At 33.9% G+C, this 23898-nt stretch overlaps 2 protein-coding genes and 1 pseudogene across 5 annotated transcripts; all 3 read left to right on the top strand.

The window, feature by feature from the left end:
• Window positions 1–1976: 1976 nt before the first annotated feature.
• LOC130799229 (palmitoyl-monogalactosyldiacylglycerol delta-7 desaturase, chloroplastic-like) lies at window positions 1977–5236 on the top strand. Its single transcript, XM_057662334.1, has 5 exons — window positions 1977–2447; window positions 3560–3700; window positions 4591–4731; window positions 4816–4922; window positions 5029–5236. The coding sequence occupies exons 1-5, from the start codon at window positions 1977–1979 to the stop codon at window positions 5234–5236; spliced, it is 1068 nt and encodes a 355-aa protein (XP_057518317.1).
• Window positions 5237–7015: 1779 nt separating this feature from the next.
• LOC130800506 (UDP-glucuronate 4-epimerase 3-like) lies at window positions 7016–11483 on the top strand (annotated as a pseudogene).
• A 1978-nt stretch (window positions 11484–13461) lies between these two features.
• On the top strand, window positions 13462–18468 carry LOC130800505 (uncharacterized). 4 transcript variants are annotated; one of them, XM_057664084.1, is made up of 8 exons: window positions 13462–13822; window positions 14999–15124; window positions 16086–16184; window positions 16416–16558; window positions 16859–16967; window positions 17088–17195; window positions 17316–17456; window positions 17654–18468. In XM_057664084.1, the coding sequence occupies exons 1-8, from the start codon at window positions 13736–13738 to the stop codon at window positions 18035–18037; spliced, it is 1197 nt and encodes a 398-aa protein (XP_057520067.1). In that variant the 5' UTR covers window positions 13462–13735; the 3' UTR covers window positions 18038–18468. The 4 variants fall into 4 exon arrangements, with proteins under 4 accessions (XP_057520067.1, XP_057520069.1, XP_057520068.1 ...); XM_057664085.1 differs by having other exon boundaries at window positions 13506–13822; window positions 17343–17456; XM_057664087.1 differs by having other exon boundaries at window positions 13508–13822; window positions 14983–15124.
• Window positions 18469–23898: the final 5430 nt, after the last annotated feature.

Below are 23898 nucleotides of genomic sequence, written 5' to 3'. Positions count from 1 at the left end.
TTTAACAATGCAAAAGTAGGCAAGCAATTTGAATTGTAAGTAGGATCTTCAGTTTTCAATTAAAATAAAATTTTTAATGATAGAATTATACACGATTCTGGAATCCTATAATCTTAAGATATTATTCATAAAACTTAATATTAATTACAAAATTTTTCTTATACACCATATTCACTAAATTCTTTCACATACACACTTATGTTAACCAATAGTTCATATTTACAATTTGAATTTAAAGTTCATTAGTGGTAGAAAGTGTTCATGTAATTTTTCACTTATTTTCTCTTTCATTCCTTAAAAATAAAATTGATGAAGTTTTGTATTATAATTCTAAACATTTAAAATGAATAATTATGGATAGGGAATTTAGCATATTCAAATTTATTTATAGCTAGTAGCACCTCTATAGACCAAGGTCTTGTTGTAGACAAAATAGCAAGAATGCCATAAATGATCTCATTAATCATCACTTGCGTCATAAATTGATGATTAAGGCCCTAAAATATGGAGTGATTTGCCTAATTGGGGTTGAATAATAAAAAAAATTCCAACTTTGTTGTTCCCTTAAACTTAATTCCCAAAATCGTGTTCATATAGTTAAAGAATTTTACTAAGCTACGTTTTTTTTGATTTGGTAATTCCAAACCTGCAAGAGGATAATGTTGTTTTGTCAAGCAGATATATGCGTTAAACAAATTCGAAAAAAATTCCACAAGTTATACAGAAAGAGCCAAATGTCCAAAAATACTTCTACATACAACCAAAAATCTTAATCAAGTCCAAAAGTCAAAATCAATAAAGATGTTTGTCGAAACTTCTATCCTTGATTTGCAAATTGGTTAAGGTTACCATAGAACTTGTGTAACTTTACCTTGACTAAAGCCAAAAAAACCTGTCAAACCAAGTAAAACCCACACTTACCATTACCAAATTCAACAGACATTCTCTACAAAAAAAAATAGAAGAGTTTAATAAATATGCAATATGCAAAACTACCTCTAAATGAAAATAACATTATCCTTGTGATCTGTTGTTAATAAAAAAAGATGTGCAAACTTTGATAAAAAAAAAATAGAAGTGGCAATTTGATGTGAATAATAAGTTTTGATAAAGTGCAGTAACAATTTAATGTGAATGCACCATCTTCTTCGTTTACTATCAATCACAATAATTGTGAGTGCATTAATAATGGATAATAAAGTGTAGTAACTATCACCGTTTACTAACAATTGATGAATTGCATAACAAAGTAAATTGATAAATTGACTAACAAAGTGAACACCAACATAGCATATTTTAATATTCTTATGGACATAGCATAGTAACATCAACCATTTACCGTAGAACCGATTGACAGTTTGTGATTATACAAGTCACTCAATAATATTCTTATTCACAGAGATCCACAAATATAAGACAATAAATACAAGATGAATAACATCATGACTATAATATATTAAGTTAATTGTTAAGATAGGATTTCCAAACCAAATATTTTAGCTTAGTAAAACTCCTTACCTATAAGAACACTATTTTGGAAATTAAGTTTTAGACAACACCAAAGTTGGAATTTTTTTATTTTTCAACACCCATTAGGCAAATCATTTTAAAATATGTTATATACTCTAACATGCCCCCTCACACGAGGGTCCTTTGGGTTAAAAGCTAAATGTGGATGCAGCATCGGTCCTCCTCATACTTAACGCTACATATTCCACTTTAATTAAATAAAGAGTGATTAAGATTAGAACTCGTGAGTTCTTAATATATTTACTCTAATACGATATTGAAACAATATTTTCCCTTTGCCTTTTCTCATTGATAATGCGAATACATATACAAATAAAAACCATCTAAGTAAAAAGGTGGACTAACTATACAAAGACTCAATATATAAAACACTATATAATCCTAACAAATCCACATGCCAAATATTTTTAATAGCATCCACTTTTTGTAATGATTCAACCTCAAATATGCGTGGGACTAAACATACAAGTAATGTTCGTGGCTTTGGTGTAAGACCAGCTTGTTTAGTCGTGGAACCCACTAAATTTAATACCATTTTTTTTGGCTATTTCAAAGAGCATGGAATCAAATTGACAAAAGAAGAAAAAATGAGTAAAAGGGAAAAGGAATCGAATTCCTATAGAATTTGGAGGTCAAATGTTGTAGTGAATAACCCAAAGCATGTATTTTGTTTCCGACGGAAATGGAATTGTTTAGATCGTGGGAATGTAATTCTAATAGCAGGATTGCATGTAATGGCTTTGTTTGCTCCATTTGCCTTTGATTGGGGTGCACTTTGGGCGACTATAATTCTTAATTTAGTTACCGGACTGTTGGGTATTACGGTTTCGTATCACCGGAATTTGGCTCACCGGAGTTTCAAACTACCTAAATGGCTTGAATACTTTCTTGCTTATTGTGGCCTTCTTGCCCTCCAGGTTCGTCTTTTTTGACCGACCATCTTCATTATAACCATTAAATCATAACAAAAATAAATAAACTATCAAAGTTGAAAAATTACCTAAAATAATTTAATTTTTTTATTGATTTTCCTATAATAATCCCAATTTTTAATTAACTATAAATAATCTAATTTTAGAGTCATTTACCCAAAAATATTGTTGCCCAAATGGTGATTGATCTTTGCACGTTCAATTTCTAAACAAAATCAAAAATATTATAAATAAAAAAATTAAAATCGAAAAATTAAATAAACTTACTTGATTTCAATTTTTTTTTTTCATTTTTAAATTTTTTATAATTTAACTTTGATTTACTTTTTATCTTTTTTCTTGCAAAATGACTTGTATATGTAAGAGTTACATTGGTACACTGTTCGCAAGTATCCTTTATAATTGAAATTATTCATATTTAATTAAAAATTAGGATTATTATAGGAAAATCAGTAAAAAGTTGGATTATTTTGTGTAATTTTTCCAAATAAGTACTGTAAAGTTAATTTTAGAGTCTTAATGTGAGATATAAAATATTAGAAAAATTGACATAAATAATCAAAATTTTCACCCATTCGATATGAATCTCACCTATGTTTTCAAATAAGATAACCTTTATCATACATTTGTCCACAACATACTATACTATTAATAGTAGGTAATAATAAGGTATGTTAATAGCAAACTAAAATAAAATTTCGATTATTCATAGTGAAGTAAGAGTGAATGTTAGATTATCAAAAAATAATATAAAGATGTGATTATTTACACGGACGAGCAAAATGTTTGATTAGAAATGGTAATTTTTCCTAAAATATTTAAGTTAAGTATTATAAAGTATAAACATAAAGTTTTAAGTAATTGCAAATTATAGCTTTAGTGCTCTTTTTTGAGAATAACATGCGATGAATTATCTATATGTTTAAAGTAATTTAGGTCAAATTATAAGATTTCGATCACTCAACCTAAAATTCTGATGCTAGATTGTGAATATTACTAAATAATTGAATATGTGTTATTCTTTGATTGGGTAACAAATAATAATTTGACACTACTAGCTAATTTATTTGTTTTGCTTAAATTTGTTAAATATTCAGGGGCATCCAATTGCGTGGGTGAGCGTACACCGATACCATCATCAATTTGCTGATTCCGATAAAGACTTGCATAGCCCAATGCATGGATTTTGGTTTAGTCAGTTGACTTGGCTATTTCATACTGAACCTATTGCCGTTAGGGTAATGTACTAATGTTTATTTTGAGCTAAGCTACATGATACATCTGTCTATCGGGTAATTTATCGGAGTGAATTTGTAATTGATAAATATACTTTTAATAGATCGTTCATGAATAATAAATATATATTATTAGATTCTTATTTAGAAATAAACTAAATTAATATTATGTTTGAATATATATTTATGATAGAAAAATATGATGTTTATTATTAGTGAAAACAAATTCGTCCTTTACTTTCTTTTTAATTCCGTTTCTTTTTCTTCAAATTTGTTAACCAAATAAAGTGTATAAGTTGGCAAGTTAGTTTCCTAATTGTTTTTTCTTTTATCTTATTTTGCTGGCAATTATTAGCCTGCAGAACAATTTTCAGAACATGTGCCACCGCTAAATATGCATTTCTCAGATTTTGGTTTAGCATTTGGTATCCCTGAGGTAAAGTATGTAAAATCTCTTACTTTATATCATTTGTAACCTAATATTGTATTTATTGAAATATTATTGGTTTGCTAATTACTAAATGCACATTTTTGTGTTTAATTAATAATCTTAAACAAGGATTTGATGAAATTGTAACTTATGTCAATATTATCATGTTATAAATTAAAGAACTATCTTATAAAATAAGGTTCAATAAGATATAACATATTATGAAGTTTCAACTATTTGCTTAAGTTTCTGGTTGAGTTGGTTTTTTAACATGGTATCAGAGGCCAACATGACAAGACAAGAAATCATTGATTCGAATCTTATTCACTTCTCATTTTTCAAGTGGAATATTTAACGTAATTTATAAGAAAGACATATGATATATCTACACTTCAAACCCAAGTGTTCGTTACCATGATGGCATGCAATTATCCTTTGATCTCATGATTAGTTGATTTTGCAGTATGGTGAAGCCAACAATGTAAAAGACCTAGAGAAGGAACCTCTTTATAGGTTTCTAAGAAGCACATATATTTTGCATGTACTTTTACTTGGATTGCTACTTTATGCTTTGGGAGGTTTTCCTTATCTTGTGTGGGGTATAGTAAGTACTCACTACTTAATTCTATTGATCGATCTATTGATAATTTTCAAAAATCTTAGGGCTTTTAGAATAATTTCAATGTAGGGTGTAAGGTTCGTATACATGACTCACGTAACAGGATTGGTGAACTCCGTTTGTCACGTATGGGGAAATCAAGTTTGGAATACCGATGACTTATCCAAAAATAATTGGTAATCATAATTTTTATTTTTTATTCTAACAATATAACAATTTATTTGTTTTTTCTTTGAAAAAGATTCACTTTTCTAAATCATATAATTTTGTGTGAATATTTAGGTGGGTTGCATTGCTTACTTATGGTGAAGGATGGCACAACAATCACCATGCATTTCCATACTCAGCTAGACATGGTTTAGAGTGGTGGCAAATTGATGTTACTTGGTTTATAGTCAAATTTCTTCAACTTCTTGGTCTTGCCACAGATGTGAAGCTTCCTATTGAAACTCACAAACAACGCTTGTCTTTTGAAACTAAGAAAATGTAAACTATAAATTCTTGTTGATTTGAAAACATATTTTTTGTTAGATTCGTTGAATATTTATCATTTTGCTTTAAGGACTTTTAGCGAGAATAAAAAATTAATACGATTATGACACGTGTAATTTTGGTTAACAATTTTGGTATATAACAGTATAGGTAGCTTGCAATACTCTTAAATGTAGGCAATATGTAGGGACTAAGGTCGTGCAAAGATCCTGGCACACATACTCTCTTTATCTCTCTCATTTTGCACAAGTTGTAAAATATGTAAAGTTTTGTAAAAAAAGGAAATTTAGTTGGACAATAAAACAAAAAACAAGTAAATGATAGAAATAAGTATATGGTTAAGATGTAAATCTGAGTATAAGTTTATGGATGAAATTAAAAGGAAGAGAGACACTATTACCAAAAATATGTGTTTTAACCATTTAAAATAGAAATCTTTAAGTACTAAAATAGGTATTATAACTATTTATGCAAACAATAAATGGAACTCTTAAGAGAAAGAGTATGCATTTTTATTATTTATGGTAGGCATTTTTAAGTACTAAAGTAGGCATCTTTTAATAAATCACAATTTACACTTTTTTCATGCAAATAGTGAATGAGAGACTTTAAGAGCACAAATAGGTGTTATAAACATCTGAAGTAGGTATTCTAAGAACTAAAGTAAGTGTTATTTACAAATCAGTATTTTTCAATAAGTTATGATGTTTTATTCGTCTTCTTCAACCAGCAAGCATGTTCATCGCCATCATCAACATCATTTGTTCATTCACGGCGGAAAGAGAAAACCATCAACCTATCATTTAGCATGGTGATAAAAATGGTGTCATTTGATGATGATGAAAATAGTGAAGATAACGGTGATTTCTTAATGAAATTTAAGAGAACACTAGTGATGATATTGATTTCTCTCGAGTTGAGCGACTTTTTGGCCGCGCTCTTCTCTGGGGTATAAGTTGTAGCCGTTTTTTCCTCTTCAGATCCTGCTCTTGGTTTTCCTATGGGCGGAATACACTGCATATGATGATGACGACTAATGATGATATATTGTTAACTGTGTTTTTTGGGTTAATTTTTTCACTTGCACTTTTTGTGGATGATGAATGACAATGGCGATGTTCCAAAGTAGATAATATAATACAACGACGTTGAACGACCATTTACTGATGATGAAAGATGTTGAAGATGGTGATGAAGATTTCAAATGTTGAAGATGAATATATGAAATGGATGGAGACGGTGATGACGATGAAAATGATGTCGAATGGTAGTTACACTTGCACTATTGCATACTGTTTCAATTTTGTCAATTTTCAAGTTGGACAAGACCTCTTATTAAATAACGGTCATCATCATCACCATCCAACTCGGTATATCTCGCTTTTAGAAAGCTAAGACTAAGATTTGGGGAAAAAAAATTTAGGGTTCGATTCCTACTGAGCGTAGGTATCAATTGAGGAGTTTCTTGACTGCGCACATCTCTTTTTACCCCACCCGGACCTTGCCTTGTGCGGGATACATCCTTTACCACTGTTTTTATTAAATAACAATGATTTATTAAATTCATAAATCATCATAGTAAAATTTGATAGAATGAGAATTTTGTAATTTTAATTTAATTTTTTTAATTTTATTATTATTATTATTATTATCTTTTTATAATAATTTACAAATCAGACGAAATTATTATTATCCGTTTAAGTTAGAAGAAAGTAGTTACCAGATTATAAAATTTTGCCATTAATTTGATTTATCCAAACAAATTAAATTATAAAATCTTGTTTTTCTCGTGTTCCTCTCTTTTGGTCATGTATTGTTCCTCCATTTTCTCACACCAATGTTCTGATTTCTGATCCTTCAAAGAATACCTAAATCCCTAATTTCTTGAATTCCACTTTCTCCGAAAATTAGGGTTTTTTTCTTCATTGTTGATATTTATGTCACACCTTAAGACAATTAATCATGGGGAATGATTTACCATGTACCCAAGGAAAATTCAAGCCCGATAAGTCAACAATTTACTTCAACAGAATTCGTTGGTACTCTTCTTTCTCTAAATTCACCCTTTGGTCTTTCATCTTTCTTTTTCTTCTTCTCTTCCTCTTCTTCGCCTCGCCTCGCTTTATTTCTACTCTTCGCCATGATCACAAATTCCAAATTTCGCGAAATCATTCGCTTCATGGGGTGGCCACGATTGGGAACGCCGTGTCCGACAATCCGCACGTGTAAAACACGGCGAACATGGGATTACCGTTCTCGTAACTGGCGCTGCCGGTTTCATCGGGGCACACGTGTCATTGGCTCTACGAAGGCGAGGCGATGGCGTTTTGGGTCTTGATAATTTTAATAATTATTATGATCCATCTCTTAAACGGTCCCGTCAGAAGCTTCTAGAACGTTCTGGAATTTTTATTGTGGACGGAGATATTAATGATGGAGATCTTTTGACGAAATTGTTTGATGTTGTGGCTTTTACTCATGTTATGCATCTTGCTGCTCAAGCAGGTGTGAGGTATGCAATGGAGAACCCTAATTCTTATGTTAATAGTAATATTGCTGGTCTTGTTAATTTGTTGGAAGTATGTAAATCTGCTACTCCTCAACCTGCTATTGTTTGGGCGTCTAGTAGTTCTGTTTATGGACTTAATACTGTTGTACCTTTTTCTGAAATAGATAGAACTGATCAACCTGCTAGTTTATATGCTGCTACTAAGAAAGCTGGGGAAGAAATTACTCATACTTATAATCACATTTACGGGTTATCGATTACAGGGTTACGGTTCTTTACTGTTTATGGACCTTGGGGTAGACCTGATATGGCATATTTCTTTTTCACTGAAGATACGTTGAAGGGTAAGAAAATTAATGTGTTTGAAGGTCCTAATCATTCCACTGTTGGTAGGGATTTTACCTACATTGATGATGTTGTGAAGGGGTGTTTAGGCGCGTTGGATACAGCTAAGAAAAGTACCGGGACTGGTGGAAAGAAAAAGGGTCCGGCAGAGTATAGGATCTTTAATTTAGGGAATACTTCGCCTGTTAGTGTTAACGAATTAGTGTATATCTTGGAGAGGCTACTTAAGGTGAACGCTCATAAGAAAATTTTACCCCTGCCAAGGAATGGGGATGTTCAGTTTACACACGCGAATATCACTTTTGCGCAGAAGGAGCTTCGGTATAAGCCCATGACTGATTTGCAAACAGGGTTGAAGAAGTTTGTTAAGTGGTATTTAAGTTACTACACAGGTTCGACGAAAAAGAGAAATTCTGTTTGGTGAAACTCAAGTTTGTGATGTTGATAAGCTAAGTGTTTCGGGTTTCTGCTGGAATTTGGAGGTTATTTTCATATTTTGTATCTGAAGAAGTGTACCACAGTCCGAGTAATGGGATAGCGGAGGTATCTACTATCTACATTGTTTTTGCATCCACATATTGTTTTGTTCTTTTAGGATTAGGTATGACTATTAGTTAGCAACTGTACAGCTTCTGATATCAGTACAACACTGGAGTTCTAATAACTCCACTGGCTTATTTATAATTGGTCTCATTTTAATCTATGCCTGTTTAGGTTTATTGTTGTGTTAGTTGGCTTTGTTTTTGTATTTATTCTTTTTAGTTAATTGTATTCCTGTGGATTATGGTCCATCATGTGCTTCTAGACCAGGCTGTAATTAATTTTTTAGTGATGATAATGATAGGCCCTATTCTTTTACCTCCTTCCTTCCTTGTTGAGTGAGGAAGTTTTAGGATGTTTGGATGATGACAACTTTACATACCCTTTTAGAGGTTGCTCTTGTTTATGCAAAAGCTAGTTTCTTTTGTTGTTTTTGATTTTTGTTAAAGTAGTATGAATATAGCATGTATGTCTTCAATTTGAGGTTGTGAAATTATATAAAAGACCGAACTTTTCTTCGTCATTGTCTTGCTTTTATTCTTGGATTAAGAAAACCATTCTGGAAGTTTCTATGGTTAATGAGTTTGGCACCTCATTTGTGATTTTAGGAGGCTTTAATACTTGGTGTGGTGTATTTTTATCACTAAGTCTTAGTGTTGGTTGTCTTTCTATCCTCTTTAAATCATATACAAAGAAGAATTGTGGTGTGATGTTATTCCTATGGAAGCTTGTCATGTCCTATTTGAAAGACATTGGTTGTATGACAACAAGGTGATCCATGATGATGCCATAACACATACTCTTTCACCAAAGATAACAAACCCATAATCCTTACTCCCATTTCACCCATCAAGCATACATATATTCTAAACCCATACAATTCGAAAGTTCACCCTCTCTTACAACTCTCATAACATCCGAATACCATGAGTTTGAACCCCTCACAAACCTTATTCTCACCAACTTTGAGGAAGAAAAATCAACCTCATCAAAAGAAAAACTTTCTTTGCTAGTTCCTTTTCTGAACGAATTCAAGATGTATTTCCTTATTCGAATCGGGTAACGTAAGGTCCTGGGATTGAATCTCACTTGGCCCCCCTTCCCTTAGCCTACCCTCTAATTAAAGACACCTTTTGGCTTACATCCTAAAAGGGAAGCACAAAATTGATCTTATTCTTGGATCATTCCTTCTTAACAAACTAACCTATAGAACACATCCACAAGAAACTAGCAAAGGATTATACTAGAGTCATAACCAAGATAGGTATGCAGAAACATTTTTAATGATTTGTTAGCCAAAGCAATGATAAGGGAGTCATTAAATCCTTGTGTTAATCGTATGCTATTACTTCCCAATAAGAATGGTGAGTGGCGAATGTGTGATGATAGTAGAGCCTTAAGCAAGATCACAATTAAGTATGGGTTTCTTATTACTACACTTAATGACTTACTTAATAATTTACATGGAGCTAGTCTTTTCAGAATTTGACCTTAGGAACGGGCCAAATTAGGATTTTTGAGGGTCATGAGTGAAAGATTGCGTGTAAGACTAAGGAAGGGCTTTATGAGTTGCTTGTTATGCTTTTTGCGTAGTCAAATGCCCTAGTGATTTCATGAGGCTTTTGAACCAAACCTTGAAACCCTTCTTAGGAGTCCTTGTGTATTTTGATAACATTCTAGTGTATAGCAAGTTCGAAATGGAACATGTCCATCATTTGGTGAGGTATTAAAAGTTCTAGCCAAGAAGAAACTCTAGTGATTTAGAGAAATGCCGATTCTTTACACTCTAAGTGGTATACTTACGGCCGGTTTGGTTAGTGTTATTAAATTGTGATAATGGGAATGATTTATGGTGAAAAATTTAGTCAAAAGTTCCATGTCATTCCCATGGTGATGAAACATTGATCACAAAAAAGATTTTTTTTGTTTACAAATTTCCATTACCAGGTATACCACTTCTCCCAATGATAATGCATTAGAATGAATGTTATGAAGAAAATAAGATCATTGGAATTGGACAAGCATGGCCATCAGGTAGCCAACAAATTTCTTAATCAAAATTGCACTAGTTTTTATTGATAAGATAAAATAATGGCTAGTGTCCATTTTAGCAGTTTCCTTGTTATAAATATGGACACTGGGCAAGTTCATAAATGAAGCAATATACAAGTTTGAACATACTAAGTATTATATACCAGGATGGCATTTTAGCAGTTAGAATTGTCTGGTTCGGAACAGATTTTACACCCTTGATGATGGTGGAGTTTGCCACATTTTTCTCTGATTGAGTGATGTCCATTACAGGATACGCCTATTTATACTGTCAGAGTCTCTCGGTTTGAGATACTTCTATATCAGGATTCAGGTGGCTGCCTTGATTACTGCTCCCTCTTATTCACTTTAGTTGTCCCACTTGGTTTGGACACAAATATTAAGAAAATGAGAGGACTACCTAAAATAGTAGACTCATGTGTAATATTGGGTGTTTTTAATATTAAAAATAGGAGGGAACCACCTAGAATAGTAGACCCAAGTGTAATATTGAGTATTTTTAATATTAACAAAATGAGGGGACCACTTATAAATGTAGGTCTTAAAATAAAAATGGGACAAGTAAGGTGAACTTACCCGATAAGAAAATGGGACAAGTAAAAAGAATTGGAGGGAGTACTATTTTTATTATTATCTGTAAGTTAAAATATAATTATGTGAAATCTTGTTTGATTCGTCTTAATGTAAAGTCTATTAATATCAACTTTTAATAATTTTAAGGAAAAATTACCCTGAATAATACGAACTTTCACTGATTTTCCTACAATAATACGAACTTTCAATTAACCATGAATAATACGAACTTTAATACATATTTCCCGCTAGCATACCTGACCGGTTCATTACCTGGAGAAACGGTAAATTCCCCATTTCTTCATTATGCTAGCGGGAAATATGTATCAAAGTTCGTATTTTATTTATAGTTAATTGAAAGTTCGTATTATTGTAGGAAAATCAGTTAAAGTTCGTATTATTCAGGGTAATTTTTCTTACTTAGTTTTATCAGCCAAAAAAAAAAATTTTAAGGAATGAGTAAGTTTACCGGTATCAGGTAAAATGGTATGCCAGCGGGAAATATGTATCAAAGTTCGTATTATTCATGGTTAATTGAAAGTTCGTATTATTGTAGGAAAATCAGTGAAAGTTCGTATTATTCAGGGTAATTTTTCCTAATTTTAATTGTATATAATTAAATATATTAAGAATTGAATAGGCGTATTGGATAGAGTACATGTACATGAGACACTCCATAGGAGAGTATTTTTTTTTTTAACTTTATTTTGTTGTAACTATGAAAGATTCAACCATCATAGTAAATTAGTAATCCTACATTATCATTATGGTTCATTGTATTCACAATGGGATAAGAGAATTTAATGTGGGTTTGACAATAATTTTTTTTTAAATAATTTAAATTATAAAATGCGGCAAGCGCTGACATTAATATTTTTTAAAATAATTGAGTTTAATTTACAATAGAAAAAGGTAAGAGACGCATTTTAATTGAGCAGAAGGTGACCCAGTCAAGACATATTTGACAAATGACAGTTAGTTGGAGTTGTTGGCTTAACTTGTTGGTTAACATGACCAACTAAAGGTCATGTAAACTAGCAAGATATTTGGTAAAATTTATTTATTGGTTATTAGTTGTTTATTAGAAAAAAAAAGTAGACCAAAAACCAAAATTTAATTAAAAAAGCTACACATGAGCAACTTAAAACCTAAGAGTCATTCAAAAAGCTAATTGTCAAGCACTCCAAAAGTAACCAATGATTTGTAACAAAATTAAATATGACCCCAATCATTGGTGATACGAAACTGAATAGAATGGATTAAGAAAATGAAGAATGACCTAATGTCATTGTGGGACGAGAGATAACAACGGGTTGAACTCAAATTGAACTATGCATGTTCAGACTTTGCTTCAAATAAAAGTCATACTTTTTCACCTCAACCTGATCTAGCTTGATTGGGATTCATATCCTCCGACTTTCCTTGGACTCAGATTCTCAAACCTTCTGCGGAGTTGGATCATCCTTTTTAAAAAAATAATATTTTTTTAACAATATGTAAATTTATAATAATGATGACTTTCGAATAAGTAGCTATTTTCAAAATCTACTTGAATAATATCTATTGAGCTTTTGTAAATGTTTATTATAACTCATTTTACTTAGAGGTGTACATTCATAATTTTGGATATTCAAACTAGTTTTAAGTACGATATTCTGAAATAGATCATTTTACATAGAGGTGTTTCATCATACATAATATAATGTTTATTTAATACTTGATCAAAATTTTATTTATGTGCTAAATGGGTTTGACTTATGTTGTTATTAGACTATCAATTCATTCAACCACTTAATCAAAATTATTTTACTTGATTAATCTACTTTGTTTTATGATCAATCTTCGTAATACTTAGAATACCTAATGGATTGATTTGATCAATTAAACTATTAAGGCCTGCGCTTTAATTAATTGGTCAGACTTAGTAAAATTTTAAAATATAAAATTTTTCATAACATAAACTATTAATATGCTTTATCAATTGTAAAACATAAATATTTTTATAAAATAAACTATACACTTAAATATTGAGACAAAATTAAATCAGAGCATCCATCATATCAATTAGAATCAAATCAAGGTCAAAATCAAATTCAAGTTAGATATCATATTATTTTTCCTAAGATTCACATTCCATTCGAAGTCTGATATATTAACAGACTCAAAATTAAATCAAATTATTTTCCAGGATCGAGTTAAATTAAAATCAAAATCTAACTTCCTTAATTGGAACGGTAAGCACAGAAAGCTGAAACTTACGTACAATTAGAAAAAAAACAAGGCAGTAGAAGGGCCCATCACGTGCTTTCTTCTCCTATCTAACCCCATCACACTCTCATTCTCTCCATCTGGGGGTCTCCACTCTTGATCCAGAGACTATCTCGAGAATACTCCGTTTTGATTTGATTCAAATCCACGATCTTTTTTGTATGATATCAAATTTAAGTTTGATTCGCAAATTCCCATGTTCTAGACAGTATGTCAAACATCAAGGACAAATGCATTCTCTTGGCTCCTGGTGATTATAAATTCTTCAAGTCCCAAGTTCCCCTTCACAAAATCCCTGTATGTATTTTCAATTCATGTTTGATTCTTAGGATTCTTTCCAGTTTTTGATATGGGTTATGGGTTTGATTGTTTTGCTTCCAAATTGTTGAATTTTCCAAATTTTGTTCTTTTTTTTTGTCAGTATGATACTCTATTGTTGTTGATCTTTATGTTGCAATAATATATGCAATGCTAATTAATTCATCAAATTTGATGTATCTGTATTTAAAATTTGGATTTCTTAACATAATTACCTAATTGGGATATGAAAATTATAGGTTAGTGTACTTGGTTAGCCTACTCACCCTCTCACTAGGGGTTTGATATTGACCAGCTATATGAAGGATTATTTCCCTATTTCTGCACTTTTAACTGTTGTAATTGTTTACCGTGTCCTGATCAAGTTCAGAGCTGAACATCCTTAATGTAATGTGTACCAATAGAATGTTATTTATGAAAAAAGTGGATATCGTTAAAAGCGAGAGAATGAATTGCGTGGATGAAATTAGAAAAAAGTTAAAATGTATGATGAGGTTAAAAGAAGGTGGTGGGTATTATCCAAAAATAGAAATGACTAACATGAGTGGGATGGACCAAAATGACAATCGATGCAAAATGAGTTGAACCTGTCACTATACTTTTGAACTTCTTAAAATTTGGTAAATATTGGAAATGGATCTTTGATGATTGGGTCTTCATTGTTATTTATCTATTCACTTAGGGAGTGTTTGGTTTGGCAAAATAATTTTCAATTCAAACAATTATCCAATGGGAAATGCAAACGATTATTATTTTCTTTGTTTGGTTTGATGAAAATCGTTTGAGGGGAATGGATATGTTGGTGATGGAAGAGTGAAGAAAAATGTTAAGGACGGAATGAACCTTTCTATTTTTGAGGAAAATGTTATATATAGTGATAAAAACTCTTTTCCACTCGTGTCTTTGGTTGCTTGCTTTGGTCAAATATTCCTATTACAATTAATTTGGTTGTCCTCTTCAACCATTTTTTTTATTGCATGGAAGAACCTAATCCCTCAGGTTAATTTTTTTTTTTTTTGTTCATGTAGTTGATCCTATATGTCGGTATTGAGGTTTTGGCATTGTTAGTGTTATTATTGCTTGTAAGAACCCGATCATCTAGTATTGTTCTCTCATTAGTTTTGCTACATGTTCATTAGGATTTTTTGCGTACAGGTTTTTTCTAAACAATGGAGATATTATGATTTTGGTCCAAAGGTGGTTCCTCCTCTTATTTGTATTCCTGGTACAGCAGGATCAGCTGATGTATACTATAAGCAAGTAATGGCTCTGTCAATGAAGGTATTCTTTCATCGTTTTGACCTTTCTATTCTTTTTCCTGTACAACTGCATTATTATAGATTCTCTTATCGTTTTGGCAAACGGCTGATAGCTGGTAGTTAATAGTTGATTATAGTGGCCGATTTAACCAGCTGATTTTTTTAACTGCTTTGACCAGCTGATTTTGAACCCGCTGATTTAAGCAACTTGTTCAAAAACAACTTATTCATAACAATAAGTTGTTTCATCCAACTAATTTACCAAACATTAACATAGGATGGTTGTACCAAAATAAGTTAAACTTGTCCAATAAGCTATTTTGCCAAACACCCTCAAATGATTCCAACTTACTAGTGGTTATGGGATGTAAATGAGTAAATTAAAAGTTGATATATATGCTTCCTTGAGTCTTTTTCGTCTTTGGTATTGCTTTAGCTTGTTTATGAAGACTGGAACCATGGAAATTATTAAATTGTGAAGCTTTTTATATATCATGTTCTTGATTTTCCTGGGACATGGACCTCTGTGAAATAGTTAATTTCGCGTGTAATCTACGCAAATACTTGATTTCTTCTATCTCCTCCCTACTCTCTCTCAAGCTCCTTGCATACTTGGGGGGTGTTTGGTATGACAGCATAAAATGTAATGGAAAGGGAAATGATAAAGAGGAGTAAAGGTAAGAGTAAGGATAAGAGTAAGGATTGTAGTTATATGTTGTTTGGTATAACAATATATAAGGGAAACACTTACTTGATCATAGAAACACCAACAAAGTAGCATCAGAATTTGTTATTTGACATAAATGGGTGGTAACAAAATAAGGGTATCCATTACCCTTAGGAAAGGGATTGAGTTAACTTAATATTATACCAAACAAAAAATATAAAGTAATGGTAATTGAATCCCTTACTTGGTATTGAAAAGTTCATACCAAACACCCCCTTAATCTTTATTGATTTGCTGTATTAATTTTCTTTCTCAGGGTTATAGGGTCATTTCTATTGATATCCCTCATGTTTGGAATCATCAAGAGTGGTTTCGATCATTTGAAAAGTTCTTGGATACTATTGATGTTCATCATGTAAGGATATAAAAAGCTGTTCAAAAAGCTTCCTCTTTCGGTTAGCTTTATGTATATTTTTTCTTTTCCTATTCTTTGACTGTTGTAGTATATACTACTTGATACTGTCCGGGACCTGTGCTGTACGAGCAACTCTTGCTTTCTTGCTTGTGTGGATTTGACTCTGCAGGCGCTTATTAATTTTTTTTGAGCTCTGGAATTCTGAAAGCTTCATGCAATGGACCCTTTCAGATTCACATTTATGGGACATCTCTGGGGGGGTTTTTGGCCCAATTGTTTGCTCAACATCGTCCAAGACGAGTCAAATCATTAGTTCTCTCAAATACATTCTTGGATACACATTCCTTTTCAGCCGCCATGCCTTGGGCTCCTATGTAAGTCAAAATTTACTCTCTGTCATCAGCTTTCCGTCAATGGATTTTGCAACACCGTGCATTAGTTATTTACTTATTTTGCAAATTCTCGTTCTGCCCTCTCTTTTCCCCTCGTAGTATTTTCTCGTTCTGCATCTCTAAGTGCTGAACTGCATTGCGTACGTTTTTTTCAACATTGTGCGTTTTTCACTTAACTTCTGCAAGCGGGTACTGTGTAGAAAACTCTTGATGTTGTGATATATGATTGTAATCTGCGTGTATTACGTTGAAGATGCTCTGATTCATATGTAAATTATGCAGTGTGAGCTGGACACCATCATTCCTTCTGAAACGATATGTCTTGACGGGTATTCGTGATGGCCCCCATGAACCATTTATTGCAGATTCCGTTGACTTTGTTGTATCTCAGGTGAAGTCATGAGTACTTTGAATTTTTGAATTTTCGTGCAAGAGCAAAGCATGTTTGCTTATTGGTCGAATACTCGAATTATTTTTCTTTCTTGGCATGATATGCCTATACCTTTTATAGGTTGAAGCACTTTCAAAAGACGATTTGGCAACCAGATTGTCTCTATCGGTTGATTCTGCTTCAGTTGGACCTCTTCTGCTGCCAGATGCGTCAATAACTATAATGGATGTATGTTTCTTCTCTTTTAGTAATTATATGTCCGCGTTTTCTTTGTTTGTAATGCTGCTTCAAATTTTGCCAGAATTTTTCGGTTGACAGCCTTGTGGCCCTGTCTCGTGTCCTTTTCAGACAAATGACTATTGTGCGATCCCACAGTTGCTTAAAGATGAAGTAAGCGAAAGGTATCCTGGAGCAAGGCGAGCATACTTAAAATCCGGTGGTGATTTTCCATTCTTGTCACGCCCTGATGAAGTTAATTTGCATCTTCAGGTATTCCAATCTCTTTCTGAGGATCTTTTTCGAGCCAAGGGACTTTTTGGCCGCATCCTCCTTTATGGGTGTAGGTTGCTGTCTTCCTTCTTTTCCTAAACCCTGATCATAGTTCTTATGAGTGGGATACACTAGGTTAGATGATGTGATGTTCATTTATTTATTTAATTAATTGATGCTTGTACTTGGCGTCACAGTTGCATCTTAGACGTGTTGGAGTGGAGCCTCGACCAGACTTGGTTCGAGGTGCTCTTCAACCTCCTATTTTTGGTAACAACCCCAATGACGAAAAATGGAGAGTAAATGATCTCCGATCCGGAGATGTTGGAAGCTCGAAAGATCGTTCAAACAGTGAACTCCAAGATGATGATGAAAACAACCCACCAAACAATGACGAACAAGAAGTAATTGACCTACTCGAGGGAATAGAAGACAGTTGTAAAGGTCCATTAAGAGGTGATGATGGAGACGATAAGGATGATCCACCGGGAGATGATGGAGGTTACTCTAGAGGTCCATCGACAAGCAACGAAGCAAGAAACACCGAGGAACCACGTCAGGATTCTGTTGAAAGCTCCTGAGACTCCTCAAAGAATCGTGAAAGTAAAAATGATGAAACTCCTAAAGACTCAGAGAGCGGTGTCTTGTCTTCTCTTGCAGAAGGCACAAAACAAAGTTCCTCGAATAAGCAAAACTCAGGTAGTCAGGTTACTGTAAAGAATCAACTATATCAGAGTATAATGAAATCAGTAATGAACTTTCCAGAAATAATCCACACAAAATTGATTGAGTATATTGCTGTGAAAAATCAGAGTAACAAAAGTATACCCCACTTCGAGAGGAGGCTCTCTCCAAAAAACAAACTCAATAACAAACTTTCTGATGCCCATTATAATCCATGCCTCAAGTATTTAAGCAAACAGAAATAACAAACTAATGACATCACTCACAAAAATAATGACATCATAAAATATTCAAAATATTAATTAACTAATTCTTATCTGTCCTTTTCCTTGAGTATGTGAATACGATCGGTGGTTTATTGGGCCGACCCTGTTGAGTCCTTGCATCACCTCCGCCACAAAGAGCCACCTTGTCCTCAAGGTGAAAATCAGGAAAGCGAGCATCCAGAGAAGCATAATCCTCCCAAGTGGCCTCAAAATCTGGCAGACCTGACCATTTAACCAGCACCTCCGCAGTTGCAACTCCCCCATTAGATTCATTACGAACCCCCAATACCTCCTCTGGTTCAGCCACCAAGATCATATCCTCCGTAAGTTGAGTAGGAACAGTAGGGTTCACCTGAGCAGAACCAATGGCTTTCTTGAGCTGTGAGATGTGAAAAACCGGGTGTATCTTGGCTTCTGGAGGTAAGGCTAACTTATATGCCACCTTCCCCACTCTCTCCAATACTTCAAAGGGTCCAAAGTAACGAGCAGCCAGCTTTTCATGTAGCCTGGTAACCATCGATTTCTGGCGGTAAGGTTGTAATTTCAGGAACACACGATCCCCCACTGCAAATTCCATATCCCTTCTTTTAGCATCAGCCTGTTTTTTCATGATTTGCTGAGCCCGAAGTAAATGAGCCTTCAAATCATCGAGTATGGCATCCCGTTCCTGCAGCTGTTCTTCAAGAGATGAATTGGCAGTACTACCCTTCTCAAAACGGATCAATGCAGGAGGATCTCGCCCATATAGAGCTTTGAAAGGGGTACAAGATATTGAGTTGTGATGGGAAGTGTTATACCAGTATTCTGCCCAATCCAGCCATTTACTCCAACTCATAGGCTTATCTCCAACGAAGCATCTTAGATATGTTTCAACTCCCTTATTCACCACTTCGCTCTGACCATCCGTTTGTGGGTGGTACGCTGTACTTCTTTTCAAGTGAGTGCCTTGAAGGCGAAATAACCCCTGCCAAAAGTAACTCATGAAGATTTTATCGCGATCAGAGACATTAGTGGAAGGAAAACCATGTAATCTGACAACCTCATGAATAAACACTACTGCTACTCCTTGAGCCGTAAACGGATGTTTGAGAGGAATGAAATGAGCATATTTAGATAGGCGATCCACTACCACTAATATCGTATCGTAACCATGTGATTTCGGCAGCTTCTCAATGAAATCCATCGATAGGTCTTCCCAAACCTGAGATGGGATGGGTAGAGGTTGTAGTAATCCTGCCGGGCTGAGAGTTGAGTGTTTGTTGCGCTGGCAAATAATGCAGGAGGATATATACTTAGAGACACAACGCCGCATTCCCGGCCAATACCATTCTCTAGCCAAACGTTGATAAGTTTTAAAATCCCCTGAATGACCACCAATGGCAGAGTCATGATATTCCGCCAATAATTTAGTGACCAATTGCGAATTACCAGGAATAACCAACCTCCCTTTGTATTTAAGATTTCCATGCTCAATATTATAGCCTTTAGGCACCGTTTCCCCTTGTTGAATAGCACGAACCAATTCCTGAATAAATGGGTCCGTGTGCAGTTCCTGTTGAAATTCTTCCCATTTGATCCCACCAGTTGAGATGAGAGCGTTGCAATCGAACTCAGGTTGTTCCTTACGTGACAAAGCATCGGCCACCTTGTTATGAGCCCCCGGTTTATACTTAATTTCAAATTCATACCCCAAGAGTTTACTCATCCATCTTTGATACTCCGTTCCCACTTCTTTCTGAGCTATGAGAAACCTGAGACTTTGTTGATCTGTGCGAATAATGAACTTCCTTCCCAAAAGATACTGGCGCCATTTCATTACTGACAGAACGATTGCCATCAACTCCTTCTCATATATTGATTTTTGCCGCGCTCGTTGCCCTAAGACTTTGCTGAAGAAGGCTAGGGGATGATCTAATTGCATAAGCACCGCTCCTAGCCCAAATCCAGATGCGTCTGCTTCAATGACAAACAACTGGTCAAAATCTGGTATGGCCAATACTGGCACCTGGGTCATAGCGCACTTCAAGGCTATAAAGGCTTGGGTGGCCTCCTCACTCCACTTGAATTGATCTTTCTTGAGTTGGGCAGTGAGGGGTGCTGCTATGGATGCATAACCCTTCACAAATTTACGATAATAGCCCGTTAAACCCAAGAATCCTCGGAGTTCCCTAATGTTTGCAGGAATAGGCCATGAGGTCACTGCTGATACTTTTGATTGATCCACCGCCACTCCCGCTTGTGAAATAACATGTCCCAGGTACGCCACCTCCTTCTTCCCTATTTCACATTTCTTCCAATTGGCGAACAATTGATGACTAGAAAGTAACTCTAATACTTGTTGTAAATGCAGTATATGGGCATCCCAAGACTTGCTGTAAATCAAGATGTCATCGAAAAAGACCAAAACAAACTTCCTCAAGCACGGTCGGAATACCTCATTCATGACTGCCTGGAATGTGGCAGGAGCGTTAGTCAATCCAAAAGGCATCACCAAGAATTCGTAGTGACCCTCGTGTGTACGGAAAGCTGTTTTGTGAATATCTTCGCATCTCATTCGTATCTGATGATATCCCGATTTTAGGTCTAGTTTACTGAACACCTCAGCCCCATTCAACTCATCCAATAATTCATCTATGACCAGAATCGGAAACTTGTTTGGGACAGTCGCCTTGTTGAGTGCCCGATAATCCACACAAAAACGCCACGACCCATCCTTCTTCTTCACCAACAAGACCGGACTGGAAAAAGGGCTCCTGGAAGGTTGAATTATACCAGCTGTCAACATATCTGCAATTAAAGACTCTATCTCATTTTTCTGTCCTTGAGGATATCTATAAGGTCTCCTGCTAATAGGATCGGTGCCCTCTTTGAGTACTATGGCATGATCGTGAGTTCTCTTAGGAGGTAAACCCGAAGGCATGTTGAATACGTGTTTAAACTCCTGCAAAACCATACGTAGTACTGAGGGGATTTGCCCCATATCCAACTCATCATTCTTCTGTTGGTCACTTGACAACTGGTTGAATTCCACTAAGTACTCTCCCCCCTCTTTCTGTAAGGCTCGTATCATGGCTTTCAATGAAATTTTTGTTCTCCCCAGTGAAGGATCCCCCTTAAGTGTTATATGTTCACTCCCCAGCTGAAACTTTAAGGTTTGGGTTTTCCAATTAGTCATTATGGTTCCCAATTTCTCGAGCCATTGAATCCCTAAAATAACATCAGAATTTCCCAAGGGAAGAGGGAGGAAATCCTCCATAATAGTCATACCTGGAAGTTGCAGACTCACCCCTTTGCACAGCCCAATACCCCTTACTGACTCCCCTGTTCCCAACGACACACCAAAGGATTTTGTTGGGGAATGTGGAACCCCCAATGTTTCAACAACTTCCCTTGAAATGAAATTGTGCGTAGCCCCCGGATCGATCATCACTACTACTTCCTTGCCTAGTATAAGACCCAGCATTTTCAAAGTTCGAGGGCTCGTGAAACCCATCACTGAGTTAAAGGATATTTCGGGTTGTATTTCTTCCACTAACTCAGTATGCGCCAACTCCTCGGTTTGCATCTCTGTATTTAACTCTAACTCCTCCCCGTGTTCATCATCCTGCGAAATCAACACACTAAGTTCTTTTCGTCGACATCTATGGCCAACCATCCATTTATCGTCGCATCTAAAGCATAAACCCTTCTCGTATGTGCTATAATATTTTTTGAACATCAAGTGGTTATGCTTTCGTATGTGCTTCCCGCTTTCATGGTGGCATCATACATTACTTATAGTGTGTATACTCTTAGATGTAGATTGCTCGTAATTCGAATGAAGTCTGCAATCGAGCGAGTTTGAATTGAAGCTGCCGATGGCGTTTACCCTTTGCTCATTTGTTGTCTTTGTAGCATCAGTTTTAACCTCAACACTGGGGAGTCCGACCATTATACACGTCTTAATTTTACAACTATTAGTTGTATTTCCTCCAGTTTTTAATAATTGCTACATTTTTATTTTTCACGCTATTCAATGTATGATTTTAATCTTTGATATCTTTAATTTCATATGAGAGAAAATTCTAAAAAGTTAATATTATGAAAAAACACATTAAAACGAATCAAATAAGATCCTACTTGACTATGTTTTATATTATACATGACAAAATATATATTAGATAAGATCAATTGATGAACAGTAGTTGCTATAATAACTGTAGCAACTAATAAAATTGAGAAGAAGTATATTATTATTTCTATGTGTTTAAAAGAATTTTGAAGCATTTGATGCATTATTCACTCTCTTTTTTGAAAGGAATAACGTCAATTTAATCATAGAATCAATTAATAATATTGTCAATGACATATTTTACATTTTTTTAAAATTTATTTTGGGGAATAATCTCAATCTTGACATATGAAAGAAATTGGATTAGTAATTAGTAAACAATACAATTGCTTGCTACTTCCTTTGTCGCTATGAGGTTGCCAACATGTCGATTTTAATTCGTTCCTTTTGCTTTGCTAATATTTTTATTTTTATTAATGTTTTCACTAGTTTCTTTAATTTTAATTCAATTATTTTTTATTTTCTCTTACTTCTAATTTTATTAATACAATTTAATTGTCTCTATTATTTTCTTAATATGCATGCAAATGTGTGTGATATTGCAATCTCTTGGGATACGAGGAGTATTGCTTAGCACTATAACATAAATAGATAGTACTTCTCTATCATTTAAGTTTGCTATTGAAAATGATATTGAATGAAAAAATATTACTCTCAGTAGCAAACTCAAAAGAACATAAAAAGTATAAGATACACAACTAGACATGAATGGAAGAAATAGAGGTAGGGGAATTTGTTGTAATCCATGATTCACTCCGTCTGCGACGTAGTACAATATATAACATAAACTCTCTAAAAAAAAGTCTTATATGAACTTGGTTTACACTATTTTAGTGTGTATTAATATTAAAAATTAATAAAATTATAAGTATTTTCATCGTCGGAAAATAAATACTAATATTAAGAATAGTGTGAATTGTATACCAACTCTATACAAGACTTTTACGTAATTTGTTTTTTGTTTTCAATTTTTAGTTTGCAAAAATCAGCATTGATTCAAGTAGCTTCCTCCATTGTTTCACCAAGAATTTGGATTATGTCAGTAGAGGAATGGGATTTATATTAATTTAATTAAAATGTCTAATTAATTTAAATTAAAAAAATCTAATAAAAGTCTGTGAATTAACTATCTCTTTTTCAATAATAGTTCTTGACGAAATTTTGGCTTGGTTGAAGGAGTTCGACAAAGGAGAAAAGCAAAAAGGCTAAAATAGTTATGTGCAATTGCTTTTTGAGTCTTGAAATCTTTAACTATAATTAACTTAAAAATTCTGAACAAAAATACAAATTTAAGAGTAGTTAACGAGTGGTGTCAAATCACAAATGCCACAAACACTAGAGATAGGAGGTAGTATTGTTTATAAGAAAAGTTCTTACTTAA

The sequence above is a fragment of the Amaranthus tricolor genome, chromosome 14 (assembly GCF_026212465.1).
Source record: "Amaranthus tricolor cultivar Red isolate AtriRed21 chromosome 14, ASM2621246v1, whole genome shotgun sequence".
NCBI lineage: Eukaryota > Viridiplantae > Streptophyta > Magnoliopsida > Caryophyllales > Amaranthaceae > Amaranthus > Amaranthus tricolor.
This window is presented reverse-complemented; position numbering and strand designations above follow the sequence as displayed.